Source organism: Benincasa hispida, chromosome 3 (genome assembly GCF_027475165.1).
Source record: "Benincasa hispida cultivar pf3 chromosome 3, pf3_genome.v1.1, whole genome shotgun sequence".
Taxonomy (NCBI): domain Eukaryota; kingdom Viridiplantae; phylum Streptophyta; class Magnoliopsida; order Cucurbitales; family Cucurbitaceae; genus Benincasa; species Benincasa hispida.
The window spans coordinates 52,695,372-52,712,315 of NC_143480.1; the positions used below are offsets into that span (position 1 = coordinate 52,695,372).

General features: G+C 32.8%; 2 protein-coding genes across 2 annotated transcripts; both read left to right on the forward strand.

Moving 5' to 3' along the window:
• Positions 1 to 261: 261 nt before the first annotated feature.
• LOC120074280 (WEB family protein At2g38370-like) lies at positions 262 to 3,842 on the forward strand. The gene is made up of 2 exons (XM_039027357.2): positions 262 to 782; positions 2,105 to 3,842. The coding sequence occupies exons 1-2, from the start codon at positions 609 to 611 to the stop codon at positions 3,614 to 3,616; spliced, it is 1,686 nt and encodes a 561-aa protein (XP_038883285.1). The 5' UTR covers positions 262 to 608; the 3' UTR covers positions 3,617 to 3,842.
• Positions 3,843 to 8,611: 4,769 nt separating this feature from the next.
• On the forward strand, positions 8,612 to 13,853 carry LOC120073743 (uncharacterized). Its single transcript, XM_039026565.2, has 6 exons — positions 8,612 to 9,051; positions 9,371 to 9,464; positions 10,319 to 10,515; positions 10,727 to 10,924; positions 11,648 to 11,707; positions 13,493 to 13,853. Exons 2-6 carry the CDS (start codon positions 9,383 to 9,385, stop codon positions 13,658 to 13,660), a joined length of 705 nt encoding a protein of 234 aa, XP_038882493.1. The 5' UTR covers positions 8,612 to 9,051; positions 9,371 to 9,382; the 3' UTR covers positions 13,661 to 13,853.
• Positions 13,854 to 16,944: the final 3,091 nt, after the last annotated feature.

Here is a 16,944-nt window from a genome sequence, read left to right on the forward strand (position 1 = left end):
TATTCAAATAATTTCAAAACAAAAATAATAACAATAAAGATAGATTAATTAAGTTTAAAAAACTGCAACAAATACTTGATATGAACTTAACTTTGCGCTCAAATAGAGATACATGAACTAAGATATCACATCTCACTGATCACAACCAACCTTTAATTTATCTTTTGTTGTTGTCGGTTTTTTTTTTTTTTTAAATTTACTAAAAAATATACCAAATTTCCAAATTTTGTAATTTAACCTAAAAAAATAAAAAAATAAATAAAAATTCATTTTCCCTCTCTCGTTTGTCTCTAACAAAACACTGCAATACACTGCACTGTACGTTTTCTTATCTCTACCTGCTTCTCTGTTGCTTCTCTTGATTTCCATCTTCTTCATCCATCGAATCAAACGCCATTGTTGTTCCTTTCTCCGTTTCTTCGTCTTCATTTCTCATTATTCCAAGAGTTTCAAGATCTGCTTTCAATTTCACTTCCTATGTTCTTGTCCCTTTTTTGAAGTTTTTACTCAATCCCTAAAAGGACGTTTGCTGTCGTTCAGCTAGTTTTTGCAGCAGGACAACAATTCGACTCACAGTTTCATGCGAGATTCTCGGTTCCGGAACTGGAATGGGGAAATCCGGTGGCGGTGGCGTTAGGGCGGAGATTGATACTTCCGCGCCCTTCGAGTCGGTGAAAGAGGCCGTCAGTAGGTTTGGTGGAAGCGGCTTTTGGAAACCCTCTCACAGTCACAGTCACAGTCACAGTCACAGTCAAAGTCACAGCCAGCTATCTGAACCCGAGGTTACTTCCTCCCATCCCTGAACGTGGATTTTATTTGGGGAAAATGATGTTTATTTTGGAATTTTCATTCTTTAGTTAAATAGATGGTTTTGATATTTTCAGCTTGTGTTTGAAATATTTCTTCAAATTTTGGCACTGTTATGTATAGTGACCGTTCTTGTTTTCTTTTGTTGTTGTATCTTGGAGGTATTTATTTGAGATGTAGATAGGGTAAAACTATAGGCCTGATTTCAAGTTCGAGTTGTTTTCAAATTTAGCTGTTGGAGATATTTTCAATTTGCCATTTGCTCTTTGCATGCTGTGCAAAAGCAGATTGCATTGTGTTCCTATATGAATATCTTAGATACCTTTGAGTGATTTTCAATGACTCTAGATACTTCTCTTTCTGCTCTTTTTTCCACCATTGAGAAATCTGTAAAGCTTACTTCTCGTTCCTGGAAATGATCAATGACTCTACATCCTGTAAAGTTTACTGGCTCGTTCCTTGCCCCTTGGGTTTGTCAAGCTTGGAGTCTGTTGGATAAATTCATAAGTTCCAATTGTTTCCCAAACTTACTCTCCCCTAATTCACATCACACATCATTTTCTTAAACCTAGGCTTCCTCAACCTAGACTCAAAAGCATAGGTTTCCTAAACCTAAGTTTTAAGAATCCCTCCAAGTTTAACATTTTCAGGCCCAAGAGGCCAAACCTCCATGCTCAACATTGCAAGGCCTAGGATACCAAACACATACTCTTAGGGGTGTTTGAGGTGAGAGTTTGGGTTTTGGTGGTTTGATATTGACTTAAGATATCAAACCCATGTTTGCCTCGTGCATTTGTCAAGCCTTGAGTTTGTTGGACAAACCTATAAGATTCTGCAGTACCCAAAATCTGCTCCCTCAAATCACAAATAGTTTACCTTAGAATTCCTCAAACTAGGTCTTTCAAACCAGGGCTTCTTAAACTCTCCACTGTTTCTCCCAAGCTTTACATTGACAGGCTTGATTCTAAATCTGCACCCCAAACACCCCCTTAATGTTCTTTGTGCCTGGAAATGGAGTGTGCAACATCTCCATGCAGATTATGGAGTCCCTGAAACGGTTGTAAAAGATTTGTCATTATGTTTGTTATTACTCAGAAAATAGCTTTGTGCTTCTCTCAAGAATCATAGACAGTCTGATTAGCTGGTTTTTATTTGTATTATATTCCTATATTGTATAATGTATGGTCTATATGGACATCCAGCGCAGACTGATTTAGAATTAAGTTTGTACCATGTCTTTCCATTAATCCGGTATGTTTATTTTTTCCTCTCTTTCTCTCCCCTTCTTCATCAATAGCATGATAAAGATGAGGTTGACATCGATGTTACAATACTGGAGAAGGAAGCAATGAGCATGGAGAGTGAATTGATTGTCAAAGAAAGGGAGACCCTGGAAGTATTAAAAGAACTTGAAGCAACCAAGAGGATTGTGGAAGATTTGAAACTGAAGCTGCAGAAAGAAGCATTTGAAGTCAGTATGACTTGGGCCACGAAGAGAGATGATATAAATGCAACTGCTGCTAAAGAAGCAGATAAGGAAAACCTTGGACCTACTGACAGTCAAGGTCAGAATGTGCAAATCTCCCCTCCAGTACCTGGTTTAATTCTTATGGAATTGGAACAGGCCAAGCTAAATCTTACTAGGACCACTAGTGATATTGCTGATATTCGAGCTTCTGTTGAATCTTTTAACAAAAAATTAGAGAAAGAAAGAACTGGACTTGAGAAAACTCGAGAGAGGTTAGCCCAGAATTCGTCCAATATATCGACTCTTGAGGAAGAGCTAAACCAAACAAAACTGAAGTTACAAGTGGTAAAAGATGCTGAGGCAAAAGGTTTTCCGGATAACCCCTTAGAGATTTCAAAGGAGCTACAAGAATTAAGTTCTGAGGCAGAAAGGTTTAAGAAAATGAAGGAAGCAGCCAGACTAGAAGCTTTGAGAATGGAATTTGAGATTGAACAGAACAAGGCCATGCTAAAAACAGCTCAAGTCAAGTTGGTTGCAGCCAGAAAAATGAAGGAAGCTGCTAGAGCAGCAGAAGCTGTTGCTCTCTCTGAGATCATGATCTTAACCAAGCATGGAAGTCCATCGAGTGATTCCTCACTAACTCATGGAGGTGAAAGTGTAACTCTTTCGTGGGAGGAATATTCTACTCTTACTCTTAAAGCTAGTGAAGCTAAAGAACGATGCAGAAAGAGAGTTATAGACATCATGCAACTAGTTGATGCCGTGAACACATCAAAAATGGACATCTTAAATCAGGCAGAGAAAGCATCTGAAGAACTCAAAACAAGTAAAAGTGCATTGGAAGCTGCTCTGAGCAGGGTGGATGATGCAAATCAGGGAAAGCTTGCAGTCGAAGAAGCGCTTCGTAAATGGAGGTCAGATCACGGTCAGAAAAGGCGTACCGTTCAAAGCCCTACCAAGTTTAAGAATGCTTACCCTTCTCACTTGAAAAGAGATTCTAGGCTACTTGATGTAAATGGAGTGAACATGATCAGTGATGGACCAACACCTGTCTTGAAGCCAACTCTTTCGATAGGACAAATACTAAGCCGAAAGTTACTACCTCCCGAAGAATTTGACACAGTAACTCTCCCTGAGAAAAGCTCAGTTAGAAGAAAGATGTCACTTGGTCAAATGCTCAGCAAACAAAGTGGTGATGCATCCTCTTTTAAGAAGGTTGAAAAAGATATTAGCCAGAAGCAGATTTTTGGAAAAAGAAAGAAGTCAGGATTCACTCGGTTTACTCTGCTGCTGGCGAAACAAAGTAAGAAGAAGAAGAAACCTGCAGTCGGTAAGAAGTAACCAATTAGTTTAGTTTAACTAATATCAAGATCATCATCCATTGATGGCCTCTAAGTGGCTTCTCTTGTATCTTCCTTCCCCTTGTTAGGTCTCTACTTTAAGATGGTGTTTATATTTTGGATAGTTTCTAGATGGCTTTACCTTATATAATTTGTACGTGTTGTTCAAAGATTGTTAGCCTAGTGCAAAGTTCACAACAGAAATGCAGTCTTAGAGTTCCTAACCATTTCAGCTTTGTTGAATGGATAAATATTTGTCCAATTCTAACTTGTATTTTTGCTGGAAATGGTAATTGTTTATCCCAGCTATGGCTTTATTAAGGTTGACAATGTGGGGTTAAGTTTCGAACATTTGCTTGTATAATGTCTTAACTATTTAAATTAGGTATACGTTAGTGAAACAATTAGAGATGAGGATTTGAACAACGGACTATAAATATAGCTAATAATATTATATATTTTACAATACATATTTTAATTTTAAAAAAATAAATTGAGTTTATAACATCACATATTGTAGTTTTAAATATAATGTTACACTTTAAAAATTCAAAATTAAAAAACGTAAAAGTATGGTTTATACAAATAGTATTCAAGTTATTAATCAAATATATATTTGTGGATCTCAAATTGTCAGCCAATTAGATTCTTAGATTTCTTGTTACCCCTAAAGATTATCCTTTGCCTTGAAGGAGTTGTTAATGAGGGTTTCTCCATTTTGCCAAGAATTAATTGCCCCAAATAGTATATGTCCAAGTTGAGTAGGGTAAAAGACATACAAGACCTCCAGTTAGTCTAAACAAATGAAAGACTTTATGCAGTCGTGTCTATTTTCAAATTGAGAGTCGTGTTTTTTTTAAATTGAGAGTGATTTCCCAAAGGTGCACGTATAATATGAAAGTTACTTTCGAAAAGTTTTTTCTTTTTCTTTTTCTTATGTATATCAATTTATCCCCTAAATTTTAGATTTATATAAATTTAAACCTTGATTAATAGTTGTATTAATTTAAAAGTGAAATTTTCGTTTAGTATCCATTAGCACCATCCTTCATACTTAGTTTGAAAAATATAGTGCAAAGCATGTAATTGTTTCAATTAAAATTTTAAATCATTACAAGTGAATCAATTTAGACATTTTATTAAGATTACATTTGAAAATTATCTCGTATTGATACTTATACGTGTGTAGACTTCTTGATTAATAAAATTGACGATTGACGATTATAATTGATGCATAAATAATTTATAAAGAAATCTTATTATCGTCGACCTTTTAATTTATTTTTTTTACCAAGCATACTTCGAAGATGGCCAACGTTGCATAAGTCAATAATACAAATTATGCCAACTTGATAAGGATCAAAAGTGTGAATTTCCACCATTTACATTTGTGATTCTTGTAAAAAAAAATATTAAATATATATTGTTTCTATGAAGTGATGAGACTCTAAATTAATTTAAGGTTTTTTTTTTTTTTAATAAAAACACTTGAAGTATGGAGATTTGAACCTTCCACCTGCAAGAGATTGAGTGCATGTTATTTTGAGATAAATTTTAATCATACAATTAAACTAACCCATTCTATCTTTTCACCCTTGTTGATCATAGTAGGCATAATTCAAATAATCTATGCAGCTTCAACAATTAAAAAAAAAGAATAGCTTATTCCTCCGTCTCTCATATGGGTTTCATAATTATAGGCATTGGTTCTATAAGCGATACGAGACTGAATGGAGCTATTTTACAAATAATCTCTCATGGATTTATTGGCGCTGCGCTTTTTTTCTTGGCAGGAATAAGTTATAATAGAATACGTCGGGTTTATCTCGATGAAATGGGAGGACTGGCTATCCCAATTCCAAAAATCTTCACGACTTTCAATATCTTATCGATGGCTTCCCTTGCATTGCCCGGTATGAGTGGTTTTGTTGTAGAATTAATAGTCTTTTTTGGAATAATTACCAGCCAAAAATATCTTTTCATGACAAAAATACTAATTACTTTGGTAATGGCAATTGGAATGATATTAACTCCCATTTATTTATTATCTATGTTACGCCAGATGTTCTATGGATACAAGCTTTTTAATGCTCAAAATTTTTATTTTTTTGATTCAGGCCCACAAGAGTTGTTTGTTGCGGTCTCTATCCTTATACCTGTCATAGGTATTGCTATTTATCCATATTTTGTTACCACCTACCTAACCTAATCTAAACAATAAGTGAATCGATGAGTGAAAGAATGAGAAATGGAGTTTAGTCCCATTTATAGCATATGGCAGACCAATCACTTCCTGAAGGGTACTAGCCTTCGTATTATTTAAATATTTTTTTTTATTTTCGAATATTTTTTATTTTTTAGACGTTTCTTCTAATCACTACTAATCACTACTAATCACTATTTCATTTGATATTCTATAATGTAACTAATATAACTATATATTCAAATTTTCAAATTTATGTATATTATTTAAATAAATAAAAAAAATGCAATTCAATTTTAAATAAAAGAATTTTTATATAGAATTATATGGGAATGGTGATTAGAATGAACGATTCATAAATAGAAATCACAAATAAAAAAAATTCGATAGAATAATGAAAGACAGAAAAATCCTTCGAATTGCATCATATTCTTTTCGTATTATTTTGCTTACTATACCTGCTACTGTAGCATTATAAACATTATTATTACTTTTACTCCCGTGGGATAAATCTGACCCCTTCCCCTGTTCCCGCCTACGTATATGGGATATTTTAAGAAGTGAACATCTTTCTTAGTCGCAGGGTCCAGGGAAAGAATAGGAAAGGTGATTTCACTATATTTCTGACTAGGAACAAGCCCTATCACAAGAATATTTTTTTTTAGTGGGACGATAGCTCTGAAAAGATAGATTGCCCATCTTTTCTTTTATCTCGGGAGAAATATGATCGGGGGGAGGGGGGCTAATTCAAACCCTTCGGGTAAAATAAGAACAGCCCCCACATTCAAACCGCCCTTTTTACCATTCGCAAGAACTTGTTTCAGTTGCACATGATAAGGAATTGGAACAATTGCTTCAAATACAGTATCAGGAAGTACCGCTTGTGGAACCTCGATATCCACGGGCTTATTAGCTAAATGGCAGTTGGCGCAGACAACACGACTGATTGCTTCTCGTGGATTTTCATAATCCTATTGTGCAAAAATGGGATATGTATTTGAAACGGGTGCCCAAATTAGTATATATATCATGAGTGATACGGTAATTTCACTATATTCCTCATTCCTTTAGAAGTTTCATTTTAACTATGAGTCCTTAAATTTGCTTCAAAATAACCATTCTTCTAACTTTTCTATTAAAATCAAGACGAGAATGTGACATGTCAGTGTGTTGTAAAATAGAAGTTAAGCAACGTACTATGAGAAAAATTGCCAACGAGTAAAAGAAGAAGGAAAAAAAAAAATCACACTTTGGTGAAAAGTTAGAGCAAAGGGAGAAATTTTGGAGTAGTGGGTTCATGGAAAGTATGGGTTGAAAGGTATTTATCCCATTTGGTTCTATCAATTTAAACTTCAAAATTATCGATTTAAATCTTGATCTATTGTAAAATGTATCAATTTACAACGTTCATTATATTATATTTTGATACTTATAATTTTATCTTATAAATCCTTAAATTTTTACAAGTGAATTAATTTAGATTTTTAATTAAGAATCTAATGATTTTTTTTTAATTATTCTGACACTTATAGAATTCTACACACTTGTAAGAATTAAATGCGTGGACAATTTTTAAATGTAATAATAATAAAGGTTCTAAATTGTTCACTCATAACAATGTAGAAGTTTAATTAAAATGACTACGTGTTTCACACAACATTTTTTTAAACCAAGTCTGATAAAGGGTGTTAATCGATCACTTATGAGAGTTCAGGGTTTAAATTCATACAATTATTAGTTTGAGGTTTAAATCAATACAATCTCTGAAGTTCAAAGGTGAAAATTAAAATTTTACCCAAAAAACCATCCTCAATGGTTAGAAAGTTACTCTATAAATTTGGTTGTCTTGGGCTAATTTATAGAGTAAGTTAGGCAATTTTGTTATGGGCAATTTTAGATTTAAGAAAAAAACCCAAAAATGAAATAACACTGAGGTTAATATTGGGATAATTATAGTCAAACCCTATATAAACTTAGAACAGACAGGCTTGAAGGCCCAAACAAGATCCCAAGAAAAAGTATAGAAAAAGCTACAACTCGGCCAACTAACCCAAATGGCCTCCTTAGCCTTGGAGGGCGAGGACAACCCATGTTTTACGAGATCGACTTTTTGCAGACCCCTCACTCTTTTCTTCTATCTTGATGGCCCTTTCTTAATTCCAATTCGAGAAAGATCAAAAGAGGAAGACAATGTTAAAAGGTAAAGTAAGGAAAGTTGCCTAATTCCAAACAAACTATAGACAGGTAGTAAATAGGCCTAGGCTAGGCAAAGTTGGAGTGTGAAAGAGGCGTTTGGGTCATATGGCTTGAAAGCCCTGCCTTGACCTCGAAGGTCGAAGATGATGTCAACCAATTTTCCCTTTCTCTAAAGCATGCCCACCGCTGGATGCAATAAAGCCATTAGGCCCAAAAAGCTTGCCTCGGCCAACCTTCCTTAACTGGTTCTCTTGTTTAGGCACGATCCAACCTCTAAGTCATATTCGAAAAGGAAAATGATTGAAGCAACTTAGGTTTAGCCCAATATATATAGATCATGATAGGAAGTTCTATCTTCTTCCTTAAAACTTGCAATGAACATGTATTTATGAGGTTGGAGTTAGATTTTTTTAGTTTATAAATTACGTAGAAGAATTCAAACTTCTTAGCCGAAAATATATGCCTTAATTTTGAACTAGATGAATATAGTCAAAATATATGATTTTTTTTTTTTAAAAAAAAAAAATTAATTTAACAAATGAAAGTGGAGATTGGAACATGCTTTATATATATATATATTCAATATGTCAAATTTGCATCTACATTTCCATGAGTTCCATAACCACAACTACATGAGTAATTAATCAACATTTCTATTTTATAGTTAAAAAATCCCCTAAACATAAAAAATAAACAACAATAATATAAATTTAACAAAAATAATAAACATATTAATTTATTTAAAAAGCGTAAATTATTAATTAATTTTTTTTTTCTGAATTTGATATTTTTATAATTTTTTCATATATAATCAATATCAACATTTTATCCATATTTTCATCCCCATTACATTAATTCAGTTAGATATTAGAAATGTAATAGAAGAATTTGAAACTATAAATTAGATATTGTAAAGAGGGAAATTGAAATTGTAGGTTCCAATTTTCAACCCAACAGTAAAAGAGGAATCAATTCTATCGTCTCCTTCGGACGCCTCCGAAGAAGGGAGAACCCATAGCCTGGCTGTCTAAACGAAGGTATGAATTTCTCTTCAATTTGATTCGTATTTTATTGATAATCCACATTTCTTTATCCTGTAACGCTGTGAATCCGTGTGAACAAGAAGAAGATTTAGCAATCATCTGCGGTTCAAATTTCCGATAATCAATTTCTTCTCAAAGATATTTTCTAGGGTTTTTTTGTTTGCTCCCCTCCCTTTCTCTGCTTCTCTTAATTTTAACCTCTGCATATATTTGTAATTTCAGCAGAGTTCATGCTGTGGTTGAATCGATAAACGTTGACTTAGAAAACGCTATATATGCATACTTTTGGTTAATTTTTCCGTTGTCTTTACAGGCATCAGGCACTATGGATTTGAGGTTTGGAATTGTTTTCCTTCTTGTGGTGGGTGCTGCTTGGGATTGTGATGCTAGAAACTTGGCATCATTTGGTAATTCTTTTTTGCTTACTTTCAATGTTTCTGGTTGTTTAAGACTGGCAAAGGTTATGTTTCAGTTTCGGCTCTGATCTTTTAGAAACCTCAATTTTATCGTAGCAAGTCATCCTGGTTGCTAATTATTGAGAGAAATTTGTTGTGCAAAATGAGGAAAATAAAGGATCTTTTGGGTATGATGTTTAATGGATTGAAAATTTATGTAATAACAAGAAGTCATTTAGGGGTGGGTAAAGGTCTTTACTACGTGGTCAAATCACAAGAAGTGAGTAAGCTTTTGATTTACTTTGGTGGATATGTCTATTTCATCAAATTAAAATCGAGAATTTCTAACTCAATGGACAAAGTCTGTATTATTAGTCATATCATTTTGTCCATAAATTTAAATGTGATTGTAAATATTTGATTGGGAAAAAAAATTCCTAAAGGATGAAATTGAAGCTTTGGCTTTGGCTTCTTCTTTTGGGAATTACTTTTTTTGGTGAGAGTTCTTTCCTCCCTTTGTCCTATCCCTCATCCTCGAGAGGGGTTGTTGTATGGTTGTTGGGTTGCTCTTCGGTTTTAATTAATTTCAGTTTTTCTAAAAAATGAAGCTTTTAAAAGCTTTGGAATGAAATTATATAATGGTTTAAACACAAGAGACTAAATGATATATTTACTAGAATTAAAATTCAATGGTTTTGGTTATTTATCCTGATTTTGTTCAGTCCTTTTTCTATTACTCAGTCTTTAAGAATTCCAACAAATACAAGCGTTGTGTGAAGATGATTTTCATTTTGAAAAGGCATTCAATCTTCTGCTTTGAATGATGTTTTATCGCATCAGAGAAGTTACCATTGCTGCCTTTTCAGATTCTGGGTTAAGCTACCTGGAGCAAGCGAAGGACGTTGAGTCTTTATCTGAAGCTTCCAGCAACGCAAAGATATGTAAACTTTGTGAGAGCTTGGTCAGTCAGGCCGTTGAATATTTTGCAGATAACCAGACTCAGAGTGAGATTATTGATATTCTCCGGCAAACATGCGGTGCGGCAGGCGTGTTCAAGGAGGAGGTATAATGCTCATTGCCTTTATTACTTTTTCATTACACAAATCTTCATGAGTGTGCTTTTGAAATGATAGATAATTATTTCCCTTCTAAAATGAAGAAACCTTCTAGTCAATTCTATTTGTATTTATATCTTTCATTCTTGTCTGAATTGAAGGGATAGAGAGAATATAATTTGCTGTTATTAATATTATATCATCTTTGAATCAACTTAGTGCATCGGTCTGGTGGATAGCTATGTTCCTCTCTTCTTCTCAGAGATTTCCTCAATTGAACCTGCTAGCATCTGCCAATCAGCCCGCTTCTGTGAGCAAGTTACTATAATCTCCTCGCAGATTCAGGACCATAACTGTGAATTCTGTCATCAGACTATTTCAAAAATATTGGATAAGTTGAAAGATCCTGACACACAGGTTTGATATTGCACACTCTGCTAGTTATTTTGTACGGAACGTCTATTATGGTGTCTACTTTTGGTCAATAGGAATCAATTATATTAAGGAATAAAAAAATTACATAGATAGGGAAAAGCAACATAGATGGAGACATATATGAAACTTTTTTAATTGAAAATAGTATTTGTAATATATGCACGAGGGTAGTGAATTAGCAAGTGAAATTAACAAAATATCATGTGGGTGGGATTAATGTGAAAACTAAGATGTATGAGATGACGTTCAAATTATACAGATGTTAGAAGATATGTAGTGTGGTCAGTAAGAAATGGACAGATTAAAAATTCAAGAAGGCTGAAAGGAGAGAACACAGTGCTATCCTGCCATTCTGAATGGTTGACCTAGGATGTTGGTGTCTTGTGTGGCCTTTACCATTTTATGGGAGTGCTGACTTGAAGAAAATTGAACGACTTTTAGCTATGAACTTAGAAGTATGGACGAGCCTGCTTGCCAAACCATTCAGTATTCTTGATAGTATCAAAACCTGCTACATTGTATGGTTGCTAAGAAACATATATCTCTCGGTAGTTTCTTAAAATATGTTATGTTTGTGAATTTGTTGCATTCTCTTGGCTATGAACTAAAGTTTATCATTTAATGGAGGGATATGATGCATGATTAGATGATGTCTTGTGTTCTGAACTTTCTTGACATCCTGCTTCTTTGCTTTCTGTCTATCAGATAGAGATACTTCAGACGCTTTTGAATATGTGTGACTCTTTTGGGTACCGCGTGAAAGAGGTACGGAAAATTTGGATGTCAATACTTCCATTACCTGTTGACATATATTTTTCTGGTTTTGCTGTTTGAAAAGAGTAAAAAGCAAATATGATGATTCATGTCTGTCAATTCCCCATCTTTGTCTATTTGAAGTTCATAAGTCAACTAAAATATCGAGTCTCTTTTACATTTATGTATAAAAAAAAAGGTTCTATTCCTCCTATATCCAGTCTTGAGTCTGGGCCCCATGCCGGAGATGTACTTCGTGACCACCCTCAGTAACCTTGTGGGCTGTGAGCAGTGCTGAGCAGTGGGCAGTGTTTTTGATAGGAATGGTATTAGAGGGATATTAAGGTCATATTATTCATTAACTAAGTACTTTGTTAGGGAAGTTTGGTTATATATCCAGTAAGTAAGGAAGGAGGAAGGTGAGATTATTTCGGTGAGTGGATTAGGGCTTGAGAGTGATCTCAGGAGATTGGGAGGGTCCAAGTAACTAAGTATTAATATGACCTTAATAACCCTCTAATACTTTATACCATTCGTTTCGTATCAGTTGTCTAAACCGTGAGGTGCACTAATGCTTTGAGTTTAGGGGCAAGGTGAAAAATGACATTCTTTTATTTCTTTTTGTTATTGTTTATTTTATAAATGACGTATATGATTGAGAAATGCAAATTATTTTCCTTTTTAACTATACAAGGTTTTTTGGGGAAAAGGTAGAAATTAGAGGTTTCCTAAAATATTATTTAGAAAAAGGAGGACATGGGACGGATACTTCTACTATCTTTAGAAAACGAATCATAAAACAAGATAAGAAAGAACTCCATGGCGCTTAGGCATGTACCTTGATGAAGGCGTCTTGCTTCTTTGACTCAAGGCCACCTCAGTGGGTTGCCCAGGCACATTTTTTAAATATACTGCTTCTGAGAGATCTTGACCACCCCTAAACTAACTTCAGGAGATAAAAAGGGTTCTACCTTAAATAAGGTTATATTATAAGTTTAGTTCTTGAACTTTTTGATTGGTTTCAAGTAGATCTTTAAACCTCAAAAAATATCTAATAAATCCTGAGCTTTTAATTTCGCATTTAATAGATCCTTCAACTTTGAAAAAAGTGTCAAATAAGCCCTAAACTTTTTATTTTGTCTAATAAGTAGGGTATTAAATTTTCGTTGACATGTCAACATTTTCATCAATATCTTCTCTTATCCACGGGTATGATATCGATGTAAGGGGCAGATCAACATAGTAAACCTTGCTAATAAGTTGTGTGTCTAATAGGTCAATTGACGTATTTGGCATTTCTAAAATTGACACAAATTTAATTGTTTAATATCTTATTAGACACAAGATTAGTTCATGAACCTATTTGACGTTTTTAGAGTTTAGAGACATAATAGGCCCAATGAAAGTTTAGGAATCTATTAGATTCTTTTAAAAGTTTAGAGTCCTATTAACATATGTACGAAATTTCATGGATTAAACTTGTAATTTAATCTATTTTAAATTACTAAACTTCCACTTGAAGGCTTGAACCTAGGACTGCCGATATTATTTCTAAATATCCCCAAGTCTTTACCACCAGCTTTACAGTACTTTTTTTTTGGTTATTGTTAGTTGATTCTTTTTTCCCAACCCAAAAACTAGCTCAATCACTGTGATTCTCTCTCCCATTCATACGTACAATATCTCACAACCCATCACATGACTAACAATGTCACAGAACCCATTACATAATTGACGTGGGACAATCAATGATGCATATGTTATCTTGATGTTGTGACATTTTTTGTCATTGAGCAGTGCAAGAAATTGGTATTTGAATATGGGCCTCTGATCCTTGCCAACTCGGAGAAAATTCTGGAGCAAACAGATATTTGCAAAGCAATACACGCATGTCCGGGCGGACCTCGTGGTGACAACACTATATTATTATCTGTTGGAACTGCATCTTCGCTTGCCGACGCCTGAATTTGCACACCAAACATGATGGAGGGATCTACATATTGTGTATGAATGAAAATGGGTAAGGAAATGACTTTTTCTTTGCCCTTCTGTCTGTTTATGAATCTGATTTGATACAATCTTTGTCCATGGATGGTCTGTGTAAACATGTACATTGGTATGTGCATATATATGATTGGCTGTTGCATTGTCGAGTAAATAATTGAGATGCTTTGTTTGTAGCTGTTCAATTTGAATTTTTGATGTCGACTTGCTTGAATTGGAACTTGGAATTATTGTTGATGATGCTTTGATTGAATTGGGAGTTAAAGTTCTTTTGCTTTTAATCCTCGTGTTGTGTGCTGGCATATTTAGCCTCGTTGAACTTGGATTAGGGGAATAAATAATAATGTGAGATGAAGAGGGAAAAAAGAAAGAAAGAAAGCAGAGTTTGACATTTGAGGCTGCTGGATTTTATGTTTCTCCTATGCAAAAATTAGAATATGTTTGAGAGTGATTTTATAAGGGTTAAAATCACTCCAATTGCGATCAGGTCATTCTAAAACATGTTTTTAATCATTCATAATCATTTATAGTATGAAAATCGTGTTTCAGAACATAAAATCAAAACGTGCTTTGGATTTTGAATATAAAAAGTGATTAGCTCTCTGAACTTGTTCAATGTGTCGTAAGAGATTGCTTAAAATTATAGATGTTTGAGCTCACTTGTATCTCGTTAGATGATATATTTCATGTTTGAGCTCCCTTGTGCCTCTTCAAGTAATTAATAAAAAGAAAAAGAAAAAAAATAGAGAAAAGAAAGACTTTGATGTTTGGTTTTGCATTAAAATGCTTCCTAGTTTAGTACTTAGGTCAGAGGCACCATACTATAGGAGTGCTTTCTCACAAAGCACTGGCCATTTCCAAAATCACTACTTCAAAACATGATAATTTTAATTTTGAAATTGAAGTAGTTGAACGTTTTTATAAATCCTACCTAAGTCTTGATGTCTTAGATATGGGCTAAATACCCTATCCCCTTTAGAAAATTAAATAATAAGAATAATAATGACAATGCCTGCAATGACTATTAAATTATTAAAAAAAAATCATGAATTTTAGGGTGTCTTTCAATTGGTCTTCTAAACTTGGAAGAGTTTCATTCTAAGCATTGAAGCTTCAAGTTTGTTAAAAAGAATATCCTTGAATTTTGAAATTGTTTTTTTAAAAGAAATTTTCATTAAAATAAAGGATGAAAATTGACATGCTATAAGTGTGCAAAAAATATGAAGTATTATTACTATTCATTTATTCTCAAAATCTATTATTAAAATCATTTACGTTATCAATTTTTACGCGTTAAATGCCATACTTGTTTATTTGAGTGTTATTATAAATGATGTTACACGTCTTTCAATTCGTATACATTAGTCCTCATTTCAATTTTAACAAAAAAAAAAAAAAAAAAAACTCTCCAATGATATTTTTCATAATAAAATTTTAAAATAAAATGAAACTTTCAAAGTTTGAGGATATCATTAAATCCTACTTCGAAATTTTATGAGTATTTTTTTCTTATAATTTAGCCTAATAACACTAATAACAAAGAGCCAGTTTGATTGAACAAGCTAATTGTATTTTTTGTCTAAAAAATCGAACGAAAAGCATAGAACTCGAATCTATAAATTGTTAGTGAAGAATTTTTGTCTCAATCTATGCAAAATTAAATAGAAAAATTTGCTTAATTAAAGATTGAATTAGAGGTCTAGAAAGAAATAAGGACAAAAAAGTCATCTCCATTCCGGCCGCCATGGCCATCTCTTCTCTAGCTCCAAAACCATGTAGGCCATAGAATTTTGGGTGGACTAAGGTAGTTGAAGTCACCACTTCATTTACTTGAGGAAAAAACATTAGAAAACTTGCTCAAAAGGGTATTCAAGTAAATTACTCACCATCAGGAAAACGACAAAATAAAAACATAGGCAAAGAGAAGTCCAGTAACCGGAAAGAAGAAACGTGTGAGTGTCTGTTACCGAATACGGTGAATGGTCCAACTTGGAACTTGGAAATATCATTGTCCTACTTGTCGCTCGCTGATTGGTGCGGGTGAAGGAGTTAGGTAACGGCCGTTGTATGTAGCTTTTATTACTCGCAGCCAATCAATACACCTCTGTTTTTTCTTCATTTTTATTTTGAAGTAAACCCACGACCAAATCAAACTACCACTGCCAACCACATGTCATACTTGATTTCCCTATATATATATATATATATATATATATATTTAAGACAATACATTTTTAATAGTTACATAATACTTCAATTTTTCTACTCTCACATACTATCAAAAGAAAAAACGTTTTTAGTCTCACATGTTTGGAATATTTTCATTTGATTACTAGATTTAAAAATATTTGTGTTTTTCATATTGACTTTTGAGTTTAATTTGAAATTTATTGATTTATTGAGTTTCATTTTTGTTCCTTGATGTTTAAGTTTAAGTTTTAAAAAATCAATTTGGCTAAAAAAAATTTTAAGTATTTTTTTTTTAAAGGAATTGGCTTAAAATAAAATAAAAATTAAAGTTAAAAAAAAATCTAGAAAATTTCCTGATAAGATTCTTACGGTAATTTCCTGATAAGTTTTTTAAACTAAAAAATTATTATTTTTTATTACACTTTCCTTTATAAGAATTCCCGTAAGTCTTTTAAGTTTTTTTTTTCCAACTAACTTAAAATTACCAAAAAAAAAAAAAAAAAAAAACCTTTTTAGAGAATTTTCTGGTAAGATCTTTACGGAAAATTCCCGGTAAAATGCTTGCGCCTGGTAATTTTCTTTTTTATTTTTTAAATTTTCTTTTTATTAACTTAAATTTAAGTTAGTTTGTTTTTTTTTAGTACGGAACTTAAGTTAGTTTATTTATTATTTTTTAGTACAACTTCTTAAGTTTATTTAATTATTTTTTAAAAAAATCTAATTAAAAAAACCTTACTAGAAATTTTCAAGTAAGTTTTTATTTAGCAATTTCATTTTTTTAAAACTTAAATTTAAGTTAGTTTAATCTTTTTAAAACCGGATTTTAAAAGAGAAAAAAAAACCCTGGACAATTTCTAGTAAGTTTTCTTCTTCTTCTTCTTCTTCTTTTTTTTTTTTTTTTAATTTTTTTTATTTTTCAATAGCTTTTTAATCTTAAACTTAACTTAATTTTGGGTAAAAAAAAAACTTTCAAAAATTTCCAATAAGATTTGGAATTTATGGACTTCTTCTGAATTTTTCAATTCTTACGAAAAATTTATGGTAAAAAAAAATAC